General features: G+C 39.9%; 1 protein-coding gene across 2 annotated transcripts in view; it reads right to left on the reverse strand.

Annotated features, from left to right (window-relative positions):
* Nucleotides 1-3797: 3797 nt before the first annotated feature.
* The window catches only part of SNX24 (sorting nexin 24), a 139022-nt gene continuing 123016 nt past the window's right edge, over nucleotides 3798-19803 (reverse strand). The window contains exons 4-8 of one of the 2 annotated variants that reach the window (XM_019728011.2): nucleotides 12330-12424; nucleotides 10915-10947; nucleotides 10325-10389; nucleotides 7353-7389; nucleotides 5196-5333 (exon numbers count right to left, since the gene is read on the reverse strand). In XM_019728011.2, coding sequence (XP_019583570.1) covers nucleotide 5333; nucleotides 7353-7389; nucleotides 10325-10389; nucleotides 10915-10947; nucleotides 12330-12424 — 231 coding nt within the window. In that variant the 3' untranslated portion in view covers nucleotides 5196-5332. Of the gene's footprint in view, nucleotides 5334-7352; nucleotides 7390-10324; nucleotides 10390-10914; nucleotides 10948-12329; nucleotides 12425-19803 lie in introns of both variants that reach the window. The other variant, XM_019728010.2, reaches the window with a different exon arrangement.

A 19803-nucleotide genomic window follows, 5' to 3' on the forward strand; every position in this document is an offset into this window, starting at 1 on the left:
TTAATCTCTCTGATCTTCAACTTGTTCTTCAATTAAAGGTCGTAAAACTTTATGAAGTTATAATGGAATAAAGTATGAAAAGCCCTGGTCCAACAACACGGGGCACCCAGGAGGAGCTCGGGACGCAGGAGGATCTAAATGAACAGAATATCAAAACTGGAGACACGGTTGATGTCACTATGACCGATGATAGGTAATGAAGACAGAAAATGGTTCACGTTTTATAGGTCATTTCTACAATTATACTCCTAGAATAAACAAATTTTTTCTCTAGTAAATTAGATGTACTCTGATGGCTTAATATTTCAACGTACCCTCCATGCCCTCCCACAAAAATAATGCCTTTTCACCCTCAGCAGAATCCCAACTGTCACTATATATCTGCGTGGACAAAAATGTTGCAGGAATTTCAGTTTTAAGTTAAGTGTCTGCTATTTCCCTGGGTTTCCACTACTGAATTCAAAATCTGTTGTATCAAAGATGAAAACCAAAAGAAAGCCAACCTGAAAATGATTGTTTCTAAGCTGGATAGACTGGAGAAGGTAGCCTTAATCACTGAACTTTATATCCAATGCAGTTAAATAGACATTCCCAATAAATGGCCAAAAATTCTAGAAAACAAGGACAATGCCTCTATTCTTTAGGGGACTAACAGTGCCTTCATCCAGTGAGGGAACTCATGTGCATTTCATTGGATGAGTGGATGAATAAATGCATATATATTCATAGTGTGTCAAATTAAGAACACTAGTCAAACTTGCTGGTCATCCTTACGGCCATGATCTGAATGTCTGTGCCCCCTCCCCACTTTCATATGCTGAAACTTAATCCCTAGCGTGATGGTAGAGTTGGGGCCTTTGGAAGGTGGTGAGGGATTAGTGCCCTTATAAATGAGGTCCCACAAAGATCCCTTGCCCCTTTTCTACCATGTGAGGACAGTGAAAAGAATGCCCTTCACCAGACACCAAATGTACCAGTACCCTGATTTTGGACTTCTCAGTCTCCAGGACTGTGAGAAATAAATGTGTGTTGTTTATAAGTCACTCAGTCTATGGCATTTCTGTTACAGCAGCTAGAATGGCCTAAGGCAAGTCTCTCTCTGAGGCCCCCTGCAGTACCTTGAGAGTTGAATCTATGTTCTCTTGATAGTGGGTTCTGCAGGAGGTATGAAAGTCAATAATGATTAAAGAAGGTAGTTCATAAACCACCTCCCTCAAATAGTGGTTCCTAACGTTGGTGTGTGTCTGAATCAATGGGCAGTTAGTCTTTCTAACTATCCGAGGACAGTTAGTGTTCCTAACTATCCAATTATTGATTTGAGTTCTAGGTAATTCTGATGCACATCTCTGGTTCAGAATGATTGTTTTAGAAACCTAGACTTTGCCAAGGACGTGAAAATATTACCTGGGATGTGTGCCAACACTCTTCCTGCACCCTTGGCCACTATCGCCAATTAGTGGTCATTACATCCTAACTCACTGGGCCAACATTCATTCAAAATCCTTTTTGTAAAAAAAGCTTTCTTATGAAAATTCTGGTAAAATATACATGACATAAACTTTACCATTTTAAACCAGTTTTAAGTGCACAGTTTCAGTGGCATTAAGTATACTCACACTGTTATGCAACCATCACCATCATCCAGCTCTAGAACTTTTTCTTCTTTCCCAACTGAAACAAACTGAACACCACTTTCCCATTTTCCCCTCCCCCAGCCTCTGGCAACCACCATTCTCCTTCTGCTGACTATTCTAGGGACCTCATATAAGTGGAGTCATACAGCAGTTGTCCTTTTATGACTGGCTTATTTGACTTAGCATAATGTCTTCAAGGTTGATCCATGTTGTAGCATGTATCAGGATTTCCTTCCTTTTAAGTCAATAATATTCCATTGTGTGTATACACCAAATTTTGTTTATTGATTCATTCATTGATGGACACTTGGGTTGCTTCCACCTCTTGTCTATTCTGAATAATGCTGCTAAGAACTTGGGTGTACAAATATGTTTGAGTCCCTGCTTTCATTTCTTTTGGATATATGTCTAGAAGTGGAATTGCTAGATCATAGGGTAATTTTGGTTAATTTATTGAAGATCTGCTATAGCATTTTCCACAGAAGCTGCAACATTTTGCATTCCCACCAGCCATGTATAAGGGTTTGAATGTATCCACTCATTGCCAAGTTATTTTCTGTTTTTCGATAGTTGCCACTCTAATGGGTGTGTCAGAATCCTTAATAGAGTACCAGGCAGCCATTATCAATAGATCAAAGGTGAGAAGATAAAAGCTATTTGCTATTTCTAAACTGAGATCATGAGATTTCTACACTTTTCAAAGCGAAATGACTAGAGGACTTTCCAGGCAGTGAATGTTTGGTGTTACTGGGGTTGTATACATGGCTCACTGTTTGAAATGGGACGAGGGGAGTAGAAAGGACACCAGGAGAAAGAAAGGACCCCAGGGCTGCCAGTATGTAAAATGGCCAGGCGAGGGAGGTGAGACCTGAGGGACGCTCTGCATAAAATAGCACCAGGAGCCAAGATGAGATTGGTCTCTGGCAAGTCACCACATCCAAGAACTAGGGGGTTGGAGGAGTGAGAGCTGTCCCCATATCCTGGCTTAACTGGTAATGGGATTTCTTTCACTTATTCTGTTTTCTTCCCTCTACTCTTTACTTTTCTATTGCCTAGGAATCCATGCTTTGAAAAATCTCTGTTTTGTAAAAAAGGGGAAAATGGAACATTATTTGCTTGCATGTGGATGAAATCTCTCTGGAAGTAAACTAAGTACAGTGGTTGCCTGTGGGAGGGGAATTAGGAATATAGGAGACAGGGTGGGAGATTTTTCTTCCTGATATATCCTTTTATTAAATTTTCAACTGTGGAAATATATTCCATCATCTTACCAATGTGCATTCCTGAGCTTCAGAGACCAAATTCCAACTCCTTCCCAGACTCCCTTGAAGCTGTAGATTGAGACTAAGTTTCTGACAATTGGACTTTCATGGGATGTGGAGTGGAAGATGAAAGTGGGTGAATACCACCTTCCTGCTGCTTTGGGCTGTAATTGCTGGCAAGCATGGCCATGGGTGTTGAAAGTCAATTATGGAGTCGGCCATGGCAACTGGTCACTCTGTCCCAGTGCCCAGTCACGAGCTTCTTGGGCACTCAGTTACTTCCTGACCCTAAGTGCTGATCCTGGATTGCAGCTACAGTGGTAATTTTCACCTTAGTAGCTCCAGTAGCAGCCTCCTGACTTCCTGAATTCCTGCTTAAGACAGAAGCTTCTCTGGCACATGGGTGCTGGAGGTTGCTGGGATATTCTGGAAGTCATTTCTGGATGCCCACCAGGAGCTCACTCCCATCATCCTTCGAAAGATTCTGTATGTACTCAGTTTCTTATTATTCCACTCTGCTTAAAATACCTACTGTGGTTTCTATTTCCTGTAATGGAATTGAAATGGAATATAAAATTATATATCAAACATTTCCATAAAAATATGAATGTCATCACTAAGATAAGAAAACAATTCTCAAAAAAACATTTTTTGAGTAGTGTGCCACCAAAGATTCTTGGTCTTTATTTTTTTTTAAATTCTTACTATGTTGGTGAATCCTAACTATGTAATGAGTATATTGGCTTCACAGATGAGGTAATTAACGCTCACCTGGTCAGATTAGAAATAAATGTCTATGTGAATCCGTGAAAAGTTGTGTGTGTGTGTGTGTGTGTGTGTAAAGAGACAAGACACAATTTGTGTTTCCAATAAAATCTTAGGAGCTGAAGACAAATTCAAATATTTCTTGTTCTCTGTTTTTATTTAACTCAAAATAGCTAATAACAAAAAACATTAAAAAAATATCTTCAACACTTGACTACTCAGTTATTTTTGGTTGATGACACTTGATTTAGTTCTTGTTTCCACCATGTAGTAACACATCTATCATAAATATATCTCTGAAAGTTTGTAGCTGGCTTTAAACTTGTATAATTATATCCTAATCAAATAACATGATTCAGTAATTAGTTTTGAATCTAATTCTCCCACAGAAGCTTATTAAAACTAATAACCATAAATAGGCTACCTATTAATTAGTTTTCAATGAAATGCCCAAATACAGCACATACATAGACGTTTTATATATATATATATATATATATATATATATATATATATATATGCATGCTTGTATCCTCTACTACTCAAAATATGAATGTAAAATGTACAGTGGAGTCATACCATAAACACATTTAACTTACATTAATTCAAAATGAGGTCCGTGAAAAGGAAACAATAAGGAAAAATAACAGTGGCAATACCACCTATTCAATGAATGGATGCCCGTGAGTAAACCAAGTTGAGTGTTGACAATGTCAGTGCACGTTCTGTCTCTGAGAGGGCAGCATCTTCAGGGGTAAGTGTGATTCTAGTGTTTGAAGTATGTGTTTTTTTAATACAAAATAGCCCCTAAACAAATCCCAACAGCTTCAACTGGTCTTCAACCAAAGAAAGTTATTTCTTCCAACACTGGAGGAAAAACTGGCTGTGGTAGATGGACAGATTTCTGACACAGAGCCTTTCTAAAGGGCTTTGAAGGACAATCTTCACACCCCATTTTATCTTACGTACCGACATTAGACGCTAACCCCTGGGTACGATGCCACTCCACTATAATGTAAATTTAAATGCCATGATTTAAAAAGTGCCCAAATGTTGCCAGCATAATTTAATTTCCAGTTTAGTTCCTTCCTCACATTTAGCAGTGTGTGTTTCTGGAACACACTCCTGGTGCCAGCACTTCAGAATATATGTATCACTGGCTGAGAAAAAATCTCATAATGAAAAGATTAGTGTGTCACGAACTCTGAACAAAAAAAGCTACCAAAGTTGATCAGTCTCGGTACGATTCAGGATAAGATTTTCAATTAGCCAGTGGTGCGAGTGAAGGCGAGAGTCCCTTGTTTTGTCACACTCGGTGCTCCCAGGGATCCTTCTGTAGTCTCCTTTTCGTGGGTTTCTAAATTGGCAGCTACGTTCTACTTCTTAAACACTTGGCCTTAACCTCAGCACCGCCCTGGTTCAGTTTCTATTTTTAAAAGCACCATTCTAATGGAAATGTCCCTGCCCTGAATTAAGCTGGGACTGTGAATTTTACCACTAGCTAGAGCTGTTATGTCATAGAGTTTAGGTTAATTTGGTAGCTATCGATTTCCTTGACTGCAACTTTGAAACTTGCTTCAGCTTCTTCTGGCCACGGAGGATTTCTACCTGGGCTGTAGATGAGGGTAAAATATCCCACGGAGAACTCCTTCAATAACCACATTTGGAAAATCTGAAAAACAAAAGGAAAAGTGTGTTTCTTCTGTGCATCAGTGAAATAGCATCGCATTTTGCAGACTGTAACAAGGGCGACTTAGGAACCTGCATCGCCATGCAGTTTGCCCTGGTTTCGAAGGAGCTATCCGTCATGCTGCGCCAGCTGGAAGCCACTTGAGTGTACCACGGGGTGCTGCAGGAATGCACGGCCAGATTTGTAGCTTATTGATTTAAGGGATGTTCTAATAGTTAATGCTGCTAGGTCCCAGCTCTTTATCTGAATGTTTTCTCACAAGGAAGATGGATTACACCGGCAATTCAATTTCTAACAAAATCTCAAGATACTTGAAGGAATTCCAAGATTTCTACTGGGAATACTTCGCTGCAGTTTTTCCATTGTGGTTTACAGCACAGCGTTTCGTCCAAGTGGTCTTGAGTGTGCTTGTTCTATTACAGCAGCTTCTGGACAGCCTTTAAGATGGGGGCCTGTCTTCCTAACTTAAAAGAGCAAATTTCCGACAAAAGCCATCCTGTCACATTTGAAAAATCAGCTTCATGTTTACAGGAGATACAAAGAAAACCCAGAGCTGTAGGGTATGTTGTACCACATTCCAGTTATCAGGGCAGGTAAAATATGAGTGTGTAACTGGAACAGGGGAACCAATCTTCACATGGCTCAGGAGTTTACTTTCTAAACTTGAATCTGCAAATAATTATGTCCAAGATTTATGCGAAAGCCAACCACTTGAAATAAATATAGTTATTATAAGGAAATTAAGTGGTTTGGTACTTTAGGAAAAAAAAAAGTCCATTTATTAATCCAACCTGTCTAGAGTACCTACCACGTAAAACCACTTACAAGGGGAGTGGATCTCATCAGGGAGGCAGGAAGGCTCTTGGAGACGAGGACTAGGAAGAGAGACCTAACTAGGTGGAAAGTCTGCGAAGGTGGCAGCCTGGAGGGTTCAAAGACCTAAATAGGAGGCAAGACACCTGTGAGGTGCCTGAGGGCAGGGGGCCAATTCCAGCCTGGTAAGAACAGACAGGATTTCTAGCTTTATCTGAAAAGCAATGAGAAGCTATGGAAGGATTTTAAGCAGAATAAGACCGAACTGAATTGTGTTTTGAAAGGATGGCTTTGGCAGCCATTCAGAGAGTAGCCTGGAGCAAGTTCAAAGTGGTGATGGATTCGATGTAACTGGTGAAGGATTTCATAATACTACCTACCTAATAGGTTGTTGTAAAAAGTGATGAATGAAACGAAGTGCTTGGACCTGAGCTTGGCACGTGGTACCAGCTACTATTACGTAGCAAGTACCAGCTAATTACTGGGAACATAAGTAAATTACATACTAGTCAGGAAGACAAGCAAATGAATAAACAAAATGTTTTAAAAATATCTCCAATCCATGAGTATTCAGTTACTTTGGTTGATGACACTTGATTTCTTAGTTTTGCTTTTATCCAACATGAATGCATAAAACATATCTTTAGAAGTTTACAGTAGGACTGACACCTTTATATGTATTTAGATCCCAATCAAAAGTAACAATTTAGTTAATTCTAAATGTATTGAATTACTAATTTTAACTGTATTGAATTTGTTCTAAATGTATTGAAACCAATAGCCATAAATGAACCTGATTAATTTTCAATAAAATGCCCAAATAGGACATATTACATACATTAGCATATATGCATTTATCCTTTGCCACCCAAAATATAAGTCTATTGGAAGGTTAGTGAAATTACATCATAAGCATATTTAGCTTAAGTGGATTCAAATAAGTTCAGCAAAAAAGGAAAATAACGTTAATTATTGGGTAATTCTGTAGTACTGTAATAGGTCAAGCAGTGGTTTAAGGGCAAAGAAAAAAATAAAGCAGGGCTTGGGATTAGAGAGAGACAGGGAAGGGCAGGTGAGGGGGGACCCTTGTGCAGAGGGGCCATTTGAATGATGTGGCGTAGCAGCCAGCTGTGAGGGTGTCTGAGCAAAGGGCATTCCTGGCAGAGGGAACAGTACATACATACATACCAGGCCCTGTATTCAAGTGCTGAGCATATGGCAGATACTAGAGATTTAGAGGGTGAACAAAACAGAAAGACAAGAGGGAACAAAGTTTGTGATCATTGATATAGGAAACAAATATAGTACTCTGACAAAAGTGAATGGAGTACAGGTATTTTATAACAAGGTCCACCAATTAGTGACCAATGAGAAGATAATCCGAGGTCTTCTTTTTTTTTTTTTTCCCATCTATTTCACTCCTCTAAATTGTGGATTTTGGCTTCATCATACATATGATATAATACAATGTCCATTATTGCTTGAGTTCCTCAGAAAATGGCCCTTGCCTTGGTTTCCCACTGATGCGGAGGAATGTGATTTCAGATAGGTTTTGTGGTTATTTTGGTTGGTTTTCATTTATTTTATAAACATTTATATGAACTTTTTAAAAAAAGGGAATGGGGTGTAGGGGCTCGTGGAGGCTCCTTGAGAAGAGAGTGGGCGGAGGCTCTTGGAAGTCGCACATGAGAGATGAGAGAACCAGTGACGTATGGGGACAGAAAGAGTGTTCAAGGAGGAAGAAACAGCAAGTGCCCTGAGGGAGAAAGGAGTTCAGCACATGTGAGGCCCAGAGAGAAGTCCAGTGAGGCTAGAGCAGAGCGTGTGAGGGGTCTCAGGAGGAACGTGAGCCAGGGCGAGACCACCAAGGGCCTTGGAACATAGTGAGAGTGGAGCTGCCAGAGAAGGTTGGGATGGAAATGCAATCTTGTGACTCAGCTGTCTACACAAGGTAATCAAGGCCACCAGCAAGGAGGAGATTATTCAAAAGAAAGTGTCATCAGAAAAGGGGAGGGTCTATGACAGCCTTCAGGTAAGCTGCCAGAGATTGGAAGAAAAGTGGGAAAGCCAAGGGGAGACGGTGCCGGAAGAGGAGAAAGGGGTCAACAGTGGCTAAAACTGATGAGAGGGAAGTAAAATGAGGACTGAAAAATGTCCATAGAGTTTAGCCACATTGCAATCGCTGGGGACCTTGGCAGTAGTTGTTTAGAATTTCCCAGAAAAATCAAAACAAAGGACAAAAAGCATAGACTAAGAGAATAATATTCGATTATTATATTAGCATTTTATAAGAGGATGATGTTCAATTGTTAGGACTTTAAAGACAGACACTACTCTGGTTTTGTGAGGGTCAGTATATCTGTGAAGGTATTTCCATATTCATAACCATATCCTCTGCAATAGTAACCTCAACATTTGGTCAAGCGGCATAAGAACACAAACATGTGATGCAAACACAATTTACCTCTAAATTAAATGCTAAAGATTTACAAGGATAAATCACTAGTATAATACTTTTCGGACAACAGGCATCTGGTTTATGAAATTGGGTTGGCCGAAATTCCAAGAAAATAGATCTGGTGACTGGCCCTGCCATACTTGGTTCCATTCTGTCCATTAAACCAGTGATTTTCATTTACTCTCAAACAAGAGACCCGTTTTTGCACAAGTCATTCATCCACACCAACATTCTACCCATGACACATACTTCCTAGTTTTTCTAACTCCAGACATTCTGATGTCCTTTCCCAGAAAGTTCTTCCTGTTCTGTGTTGTCAAGCCAGGTGCATAGCACACTGTGTCTAATCAGCTAGATGAACGGGATTTAAGGGTCACAAAATATCTTCCCTCCTCCATAAAACACCTTGGCTAGTCTAGTCTGCAGTGATCATTTCGCTCTCTACACTTCTTGAGTAATTTCAGGCAAATGTATGAAATATCTGAGTATAAACAATACCATGGAAAACGTACTTGTGGAACCATTTTGAAACGATAACAAAAATACTTTATAAAACATTGCCCATTTAATCTACACTCGGTTACATTATGAATATTTATTAAACATAACATTTTGTTAACATAACTGATATAACATGCATATTTGTTAACCATGGGAAGCAAATGCTAAAAGAAAGGCAATGATTCCTATGCAGCCGTATTCTTCTATAGCAAAAGCAGCTCTCTCTGGTCAGGGTGCTAGGAAGGGCCCCTCAAGAGAGCAGGGCTGCATCTGCCTTCTTTAAACTGACAGCTAAGTGGGTGATCTGAGTACACGCGTCCCTGCTACACACAACAGTCGCCTCTCTCTTGCTGGGGAATAAGGTTTTACTATCAGAAGGAAGGAATGATTTCTATCGGTAATTTATTGCTGTTTAGTTGCTATGCTATTATATTTAGTTACTCTCAGAAACAAAGGCCGAAAACTCATTATATACAAAGAGCACAGAAGGAGCAATTAGGCAACAAGGGGTCCACCCACCAGCCAGGTAAGCCTGGGCAAGGCAGGGGCTTCCTTGAGCCCTTATTCCATTAGCCAATGATGACACCTGCCCTGCCTATTTCATATGGTTGTTAAGGAAATTCAATGAGATAATGTCTGAGATGTACTCATGAATAGCTGCATAACAAGGCTTTGAGAGGGGCTCTGAGTAATTTAAATTTCTTGGCACAAAGAAAGGACTCAGGCTAAAATACTGATTATATTTATACTTAAATTGTTCATTATACTTAAATATACAACTTTAAAAATATACATCCAGCCATCAAAGATGCTGTAATCTCAGTGGAAACAGAGGTACACAAGCAATGTATATACACAGCTTTCGGGAAGAGCATTTTTGAAAAGGGCGGGAGCCTTGGATTCAAATCTTAGCATCTGGATAAAAAAAAGCAGAGGCCAAAATTACAGGCATCAATACCTTTCTCCCTTATCATTCTAATTCAAAAGAGCCTGGTAAGAGAGAAAGAAAAATTATATTTCCTCCTGAAAGGCCTGCCCCAATTAAAATTCTGAATGTCTCTTACACCAAGAGCACTGGTTTATTGGCAGATTATTAAGCCCCGGACCAATGTCACTCTGTTAGACCTGTATTAAAAACGTGGTTTATGTGGTGCAGGGTCAGATCAGTAAAGAGCTGTTAGCAGATGACAGGTTTGATTACCGCTGGCTGCAGGCAAGACGTATGGATCCCTGAGGAACAGCAGCACTGGCTGGTGGGAGAGTTTGCTGGAAAGGTCAAGAACAGGCATGTCAGCATCAGGGGACGACGGTAAACAGAAAACACTACAAACTAGCTTTGAGGGGATCAAACTGCTGTGCAGGGACGTCTCAAGGTTTATGTATCTCACCGTGTGGGTGAGTCACAGCAAGCAAAGTTAGAGGGAACAAACCAGCCCTGAGCTCATCTTCCCAACCTCTCTTTGTGGAATTTGAAGCAGATATACCATCTACACAATAAATCATGGCTGAAAAGTGTGTTTCTTTAATCTTTGAGTACGATTATTGATAAAACAGTATTCTTATTACTTGTATGAAACAATGTAAGGCCCTTCTTCTTTCACTCCTAGATGTTAACTGGTTACTTCTGTAACTTCCTATCCAGTCTTTATAATCTTAAAATCAATTTCCAAACAAAGGTTTTCAAGAAAATCATGACTTGAAACATTTATACAACCGTAATTAAACATTGAACAAAACCACAGCCTGATTTTTGATTTATGTAACTCCTGATGGACTACTATGAGTTCTTACCTTGACTCTTCAGATTCTGTCTCATCAAAAGATCTAGACATTTAAAAAAAAGAAAAAGAAAAAGACAATGTACGTTGGGTCAATGTTTATGCCAACAAGAAAAAGAGCCAGTATTTTTAGAGCTGGTAATTGGGAGACATTCTGAAAAGAGAGTTAGGTATTTTCATAGAGTCACAGCATGGTGGTGATTCCTCTAAGGAATCCTAAGAGAGAAATATTCTTGAATTTCAATTTTCCTGAAGATCACTTAAAATCTTAAGGCTTTTTCATTCTTTTACTTTGGGGCTTACACAATGGAGAAAAGATATCACTCACTGTCATCCCCAACATCTCTTCTTAAACATACACAACCACATACGAATCCCAATCGCTCAGTCAACGCACGCAAGTTGGACAGGACACACTGGTAACACATATATTTGGTGAGCAGGGTGTATAATTCTTATTCTGGGGTGAGTGGAAAGTGAGGGAGTAAACACTGCTGGTGAGGGAGCTGTGACAGGTATTTGCAGCCTCTCACTCAGCAGACAGGTGGGTTCAGCATGACTCGGGGTGTAGTTAGCTTGACCGACTTGTAGTTAGTGTGGGTCTTTCGGGCGGGTCTGGAGGCAGCTAGGAAATGGATAAAACCATCACCCCCACTGAGATTTGCAGAAAGTCTGAGATGATGTATTTCTTTGTAAATGGATTTGATATGTCAAGGACACTGGTGACTGTCCTTAGAGGCCACATCAACTCAAGTCAGGTGCCCAGAGCTGTGTCAGTGGCTTGTTTTGAGTTAATTCTTCAGAAGAACGTTTCCTAATTGCTGATGAGATCAAAAGCCTGGTTCCTTAGTAGATAGAGATTAGGGTGTGCAGCCCTGCATTTAGCAGTTCCTGAGGGGGAGGCAGCAGGATAGTGGGGAAAGAGCTGTGCTAGAAGGCTTAGGTCTGCCAGCTACAAGGTGAGCAATCTTGGCAAAAGCACTTAATTCTGTGTTGGTTTGCTCAACTCCAAAACGAAGGGAGTTGGGCAAAATCATCTCTAAGGTCATTTATAATTTTGAAATTATATAAATATATGTGCCAAGAAGATACAGATTTTGCTCAAGTATACACAAAAACAGGCTATCTAGATTCAGAATTCCCACAATGTAACATTACTCCATGTAATAGCATAATTTAAAAAGTCAATTCCTGAAGTCCTAACCAGAGTTTCCAGAGCATTTAGTCATTTGGGCGCAATGTGGGGATGAGGCCTTAGGAGGAATTCCCTTGACTACAAGCAGGGGGCGAGCGAGTGCTGTCCCAAGCCAAAAGAAGGGGTGTGGCCAGGCTGCCCCTTCTGGCACCACTGTGGGGTATTTGTAAGGCCAGTAAGTGACTGATGAATACCATAAAATACATGTCCAATATGTAAACAACAATTCTTACCCACAACTCTCCGCCTTTGGTAGAGACGGCAAGTGTCGCACGTTCAGGAAATCAAGGAAAAGTTTAGGAAGTTCTTCATTTTCCAAAATGACAGCCTGTGGAAGCAGAAAACAAAATTAGAAAGTAAAGAAAGTTTGCTAGGCAATCAATCAAATGAACTATTTCAAAAAGTCATAACCATCCATCAAAGTTCTTACCAGCATCATTCCTCACCAACAACGTGAGGAGTGGTCCCCATTTCACCCCCCAAGAATTCAGACACATGCTATTCAGTGTCAGCAAATACTCCATTTTATCTATTCTTTCACCCAATCAGTGTTTACTATTCAGATGCTGACGAGGAGCAAGACAGTGGGGAACCAAGTAGACATAGTTTCCTGTCTTCATGGAGATTCTAATCCAGAGTGAGTATTTAAAAACCTGGGAATCTCAGTAAAACTGCTACGGTATATACACTGAACTTTCTTTACTGAGAGATCAAGTGGTCTGGTGTGTGTGTGTATCTACAAGAAACCACTACTGTTTAGGAAACACCACACATGTACCCATGGCCTTTTTAACTGGAAGATTTAGTCAAGATCCCTCTGCTATCACCTGTTTTGGCATTAGAATCAACTGACATTTATTGCTATTTGGACAGCTCCACTTAAAGGGTCAGCAACAACTTTACCACAAAGTGTAAATCAGTGTAAATGCTGAAAAAAATCTATAGAGGTGTTCCACTTAGGGAGCTCTGTGAAAGAGCTAGCATAATGGCATAACCATGTCAGTTCTCGTATATCCAAATTACTCAATTTCAAGAAGAAATCTAATGGAGAACTATAGAGTGCATTTTCATAACTATCTAATTTTAAGTCTGTCAGAGGGAGGGAACTGCTTGTACATTTGCCTCTCTCTTTTTATAAAGACCATGGAAAAATCATCAAATAATGAAATTAATCTCTGAAATTAATATAACTATTTTCAAGGGTCATTTTCATAATTTACCATGGCTGTCCCCTCCGTCCCCCCAAGAAGCATGTGCTGCTTAAAGAACAATGAGAATAATGGTGACACATCATTTACACAGCTGATCAGAAACAGCTCTGCAAGGTGATGCATAAGGTACATGACAAATGACAAAACTATGGTCAAATTATGTGTCTTTTATATACACAATTCTATAGAATGTATTGTTTTCAGTTATGATTTACATACTGAGATGCCCCATTTCTCACAGCGCTTTGGAATACTGTTCCCCGGTTCAGGGCATGTAAATGGAATGAGCAACTACACAGGTCGTCAGTCCTAGCAGCTGACCTCTGTACTACACTACTGCTCAACCTTCCTGCTGCTCAGGGCCTGGAGAGGGACCTGCTGGACAGCCAGCCTGCTGGGCTGTTACTATTCCTTACACAGCCCACTGTACCCACTGATGCTTAAGGAATGAAAAAGGGAAGAAAAGTATTTGGGGTTATACCTTATTCATTAAACAAATATTTATTGAGCATCTATCATATTAGGCACTGGGATATGGCAGCGAATATTATGAGTCCAGTAGAGTGTGGACTGTGGAGAAAACAAGCAATAAGCAAATAAACAAACATATAATTTAAACTTGCCTTAGAAAATAGTGATATGGAATTTAAAAACTCTACTACTCTCTAAATGTTTTCCCATTTACTCATCTATCCATCCGTCCATCTATCCATCCGTCCATCCATCCGTCCATCCGTCCGTCCATCCACTCACCCACCCATCTTTTCATCTATCTAAAATGCTTATTCTTTTCTTGATTATGAAAGTAGAAAGACTCATAAAATAGAGGGAAAATCTCCTCTATCCAGAGGCATACTTTTATTATGATTTCAGTAAATTTCCTTCAAATCATTTTACTTTCATCTAAATTTTTATCTACCTGAGGAAAGTTTTGGGATGCCCAGGAGGTCATTACTTCAGTGCCCAGAACTCAAAAGTTCTAGAAATCATCATACCTATGAAACTCCAAGGAATTTTTGCCCTATTGCAATGATTATCTACTTGTTTCAAGATATCAGGTTAAGAGGCTAATTTAATCCTTATTTGAATAATAAAGCTTAATATTGTAACAAATACAGAGCTGTTCACCCAAGCAATAATGTTAATTATGTGTACAAGTGGTAGCTTTCAGATTAAAAAAAATGGAGGGGGGGGTCATAACATTCTTATCTCCACCCCCACCTTTTAAAATAAATTAAATCAATAACACGTGTGGGACACTTTTAATGACCTGAACTACTTAATTTCCAGGATCTTTAGACATGTCATCCATCACAGCAGTATGGAAGAAGACATCTCTTGAGTGTTTAGGGGGGTTACTTTGGTTTTATTAATGCAAGATTTAGGGAATTTTAACAAGGTGAATTGTTTATTTGCCGTGACAGATTGGCTTACAATGCACTGGCTACATCTACAGCATGGTCATTAATGACAAAAGACAGGCAAAAAGCTGTTTACACCGCAACACCATGATAGGAATCAATCCCGCTCAGCCTCCCCACATGGAATATTCCAAACAGATGATCACACTGTTTTAGGTAAGATACGCTGGCAAAAAAAAAAGATATAGAAAGCTCCAGAAATTTGTGAGCATTTTTGTTAAATCTTCACTGACTATCCTCAAATAGTATTTTTCCATAAGCAAGGATCGATATGGATTTCAAGATTTACAGTCATAAAAAAAGCAGCACTGGGGGGTTAGTTAAGCATTCAGTTATGTGGTAGGAGTATTTCTTAAATTCTGCTAAGAAGGCTTGTAAGAAAATAATTAACACTTAAGCCCAAACACAGATAGAGTATACTGTAGTAGAATTTACCTAATTTAATATAATATGCACAAGTTAAATGACTGTCATGAAATAGGATAGAGATGCGAAAGAGAAATTAAATTAGTTCAACCTCTCATTCCATGAGAGACCCAGCAGTGAAGTCGGGCCTCATGACTGTTCTATTTACATCTTCAGTTTCTTAAAAAGCTTTTGCTCAAGAACCACTCCTTCTAGAACCTGCACCCTGGGCCATCCCTCATGCTTGGGAACGCAGTGTGGTCTAAATCACCCAACTTTATTCAGTAGATAAGCTCTTAATTTAAAAAAAATATGTAAATACATTTTTGAATATCAAATCCTATTTCCCCATTGTTTTCACTTGCTTCTCAGCATTTTTTATTAATCTTCAATGGCTAGTCATTTTCATTCTTTAGAGAGGCAGCGTGGTGTAGAAGGATGTCTGTGGCTTTAGAGCAACATGTCCTGGGCTCGGACACCTCCTCTGTCTACCTGAAATGATTGCTGTGAGGATTAGATGATGTCTCCAAGAGTCTGGCACACAATTAACATTCAATAAATGTTAATTCTGTTTCCTTTGAATCTTTCTGTTGTATCAATTCCCAATAACCTATTTTATCGGTTTTCGAAGTTTGGATTATTGTCCATTTAGCAAACTGAGCTTCTTAGCTCTCAATGATTCATGGGTCCCTTTGAAACCTGGATGAAAACTGAGAATCTTGCTCGCTGAAAAATACACATACATATACAATTGTGCTGACAGTGGCGGGGGGGTCCCTGGCCCCTGACTGCACTAAGAAGGACACAGGCTTTTAGCTCCGATGTGGCAGCACTACTGCAGGGCACACTTTTCACCTGGTCTGCTGCGCCTGTGCTGTATGCGAGTTCCCCAAAGGACACGTTGGTCTTCTTGTTTCCATTTTCTACCTTTGTCAATCAGAACCCCGCTGGAGGGTGTGTGGCCTTGTTATTAGAATTCATTAGTGTTCTCAGCGCTGAGCTGTGGTTAAAAAAATCTGTCTGGCCAACAGTTTAGTGGTTACCAGAGCGTAAGGGTTGGGGGGTAGTAGAAGAGGGAAAAGGGGATCGAATATATGGTGATGGAAGGAGAACTCACTCTGGGTGGTGAACACACAATGTGATAAATAGATGATGTAACACAGAATTGTACACCTGAAACCTATGTAACTTTACTAACAATTACCACCCCAATAAATTTAATAAAATTTTATATATATATAAAATCTGTCTGGCAATGAGGCTAGCCTGGTGAAGGATTCTTCTCACACACCAAAATCTACTGCTGCACTGAATTTAGAATGCTGTTTATATTCATGGCTTCTGTGTTTTCTCTATGTAACTCTAGAATTCAATCATCTGGGGTGTTGAGGGGTCCCCAAATTAGCAAAACAGAGAGACAAATATAATTTCAACTATTTTACTGTGGGGTCAGAGTGCAGCTGATGAGGCACTAGTTCGCTACACCTGTTACGAAGGGGGCATTTTGAACTGCTAGGCAGCGATGGGTCCCAGGCCCAGGGCTACCTAAATGATTAACTAATAACGCTGATGGTAGACTGCTGACACTGGATGCAAGCTGGGAGGCATGGCTGGGCCACTGATTCAAGCAGTAAAACATGAGAATTCAAAACATGATGAGTTGAAGACAAAGTTGGAAATATATCCCATTAAATTAAAATGTACAGGTATAAGTACTAAGTCAAAAACGATACACAGCAGGATTCATTACCCAGAAATAAGGTGGAGAGTAGCTGTTTCGTACAAGAGTTGTTGGTTTCAAGTGGTGGGTCAGCAAGAAGCGCGGCTTCCACAAGACAGAAAATGAGCTGAATAATCCTGTCACTCCACTTAATGCAATAGTATCATCTTCCATAAGAAGAGGTCACCAAGTAGTGTGGAGCAGGCAGTGAAGGAGGGCCAAGGAGATAATGTGATCTTGAAGTTAACTAACTGTCCTGTTAAGGAGGGTGGTGATATTTCAAAGCTCTGGAACAAGAAAGTGCTGTCCAAACCAGCAGAGAAGGAGTCTGTCTCTAACTGAAGCCTGTGCAATAAAACTAGCAAAAGAGGCACATGGATGGGAAGAGCAGGCATCGGAAGAGCCTCGAAATATCCTGGGCTCTGAATGTTTTTAGTTGCTCTTTTAGACACATGCAGACTGCAGATGCTATAGAATTAACAGAAAAATGCACTAAAGAAATTTCTGTCCAATTTATCACTTAGGCAGTATGCAGACTAAAAATCAGATTATTATTAAGATGCTCACAGGAAACAGGGTTAAATCAAAGGGCTGTGTACCAAGTGTATGATATGCTCTGTGACAGACTTTGCTACTATTATATCCAACTCGGATAAATATCAAAACTGGGCAATCAAGTATATCTTGTAAGGAGCAAACAAATTATTATTCTTTACACAATGTTACTCACTTTCAGAAGAATAAATTGCTTTACTTAAAATAGACCAGATATTTGGTTAGAAATATCACTCTAGAGAAAGAATGGGGGGAAAAAAATCTCTTGCTCTACAAAAACATTTACAAAAACGTTGCCAGAATGGGGAAGAAAAACAACAGTATTGCCATCAGTATTCTTTGCAAGCTCAATGTTTACTCCAGGAGAAATGTCTCTTTTATTGAAAAGGTGCAATTATCATCATGTAACACAAATCACAAAATCCCGATTTTTCTACCTTATCAGCTTTATAAAATCATGTTCCCAAAGGAAACCATTGATTAGTTGCACATGTTCTTTCTGTGACATCCCAAATACTTAATTGTCAGTTATCTTTTCTTCTTCGGTAAGTAAAATGTAGTCACAAAATTACAGAGGGACTTGTTCTGCCTTAACCTTCGCTAGATGCCATCATGCAGTGGAAAACACTGGTAAAATATCACAGGATAACGCCGTTCGACAAGGGAGACATATAAACACTGTAATGATTTCCCACGAGTTTCCATTTTAGAAAATTGTCACTAAGGCGAGCATAAACGGTGACACATCTCCACTGAGGACACGAGGAAATCGAACGCTGGCATTCTAGTTAGGACCAAACCTACCCAGCAGCCAATTATAACAGGAACGGAACATCTAGTTGAAAACTTGGACAAGACCACTTTGCTAACCTTCTAAGATTGCTGCACAAAGCGGCATTGTTTTCACCGATTTGATCCTTTTATTCTCTTTTCAAAACATTATAAAAAAAATCACCCACATTTATTCCCATTGTCTATCAAGGTTTGTTACAAACTGCAAGGAACCCCTCTATCACAAAAGCCAGGACACTGAACTAAGTTGGGAGGTTTCTAAGAGTCCTTAAAGCCCTTTCCTTAGTCCATCTAGTTTGGTTTGAAACGTCCGATGGTTGGGGTGACAAAGTTCACGACAGTTTTTCCCTCTCTTCACCAGGAAAGATGCTTCATAACACACCTACCTACCTCAGAGGCGCAGCTAAAAACAAGGAGGGAGAAAAATCAATACCTGCTCACTGCAGTAAGTGGGCTGCAGTGTCAGTGTCCTCTGGGACTGAAACCTACCCGCCCATGGAGGCCTTGCCATCCTCAGTCTCCCACTTACTCGTTCCGTTCCGCAGCATTTGCTACAATTTCACAAAATGAGCCACAGGAACGCTTTTAAAAAACCAGCCAGTAAACAGACCTAAGAAGGCTCAGGACTTCCTAAAACATAAAAATCAGATGTGCTTCTGAAGAACCTCTGTACCATGCATCCTTCTTTTTGTATGTGACACCATTCCCAAGACATATCTACTCAGTGCCTAGAAAAAAGTCGCGCTATTCCTAGAATTCAAACAGACATCTGCTGTGGTTTCACAGGCCCTCAGAGAGTATCTTGCAAGAAATCTGAGGACCTGCACTAAAGGCTGAAAGCTAATGAGGGGCTATTTAAGATGGTAAAAAAATCTGAGGAAAAAAAAAAATAATGCAATTTGGCTTCAGAACGATTCGAAAAAAATACCATTTCTGATAGTACAGCTAAAAAGACAAAACTAACAGTGGAACAATAGAAACTGGAAAACCAACCACCTTGTGAGCTATTTTAATATCAAAATTTATGTTCTGGAATATTTATTCACATACAAATATTTATTTTAACACTTGCTAAGCACTACCACTGGCACAACAGTTAGCCAAACAAACATGGTCCTGCCCTCCCAGGACTTACAAGTCTAGTGGGGAAGATGGATGGTATTCAAAGCATCACAGTAATGAATGTGAAATTCCAAACTGAAACAAGCACCTTTAAGGGAAGTAGCTGGCTGTTTCAAGCATTCGTAACAAATCACTCTTAATAACTTGTGGGGTCAAGGAAAGAAAGCTTCCCTGGGAAGGTGATCCTAGAGCCGAATGAGTGAATAGGGTTAAGGGAGTGGGGTATTTCAGGCACAAAGCAGAGCATGCTCAAAGGCCTGTGGAAGGTGGAAGCAAGGTATCAGAAAAACAGAAAGGCAGCCAGTGTGGCTGTGCCTGAGAAAACAATAAAGCTGAGCACTAGAGGAGGAAGGAGAACTGAGATGGATGGTTGGGTGGGGCTTCTGGGTCAAGTGAAGGCTTTTGCTCTTTCTCTTCAGTGGCTCTGGGAGCCATTGAGCGGTGTTACCTGAGTGGGTGGTAAATGGGTTACCTAGGTACA

Source organism: Rhinolophus sinicus, linkage group LG03, assembly GCF_036562045.2.
Source record: "Rhinolophus sinicus isolate RSC01 linkage group LG03, ASM3656204v1, whole genome shotgun sequence".
Taxonomy (NCBI): domain Eukaryota; kingdom Metazoa; phylum Chordata; class Mammalia; order Chiroptera; family Rhinolophidae; genus Rhinolophus; species Rhinolophus sinicus.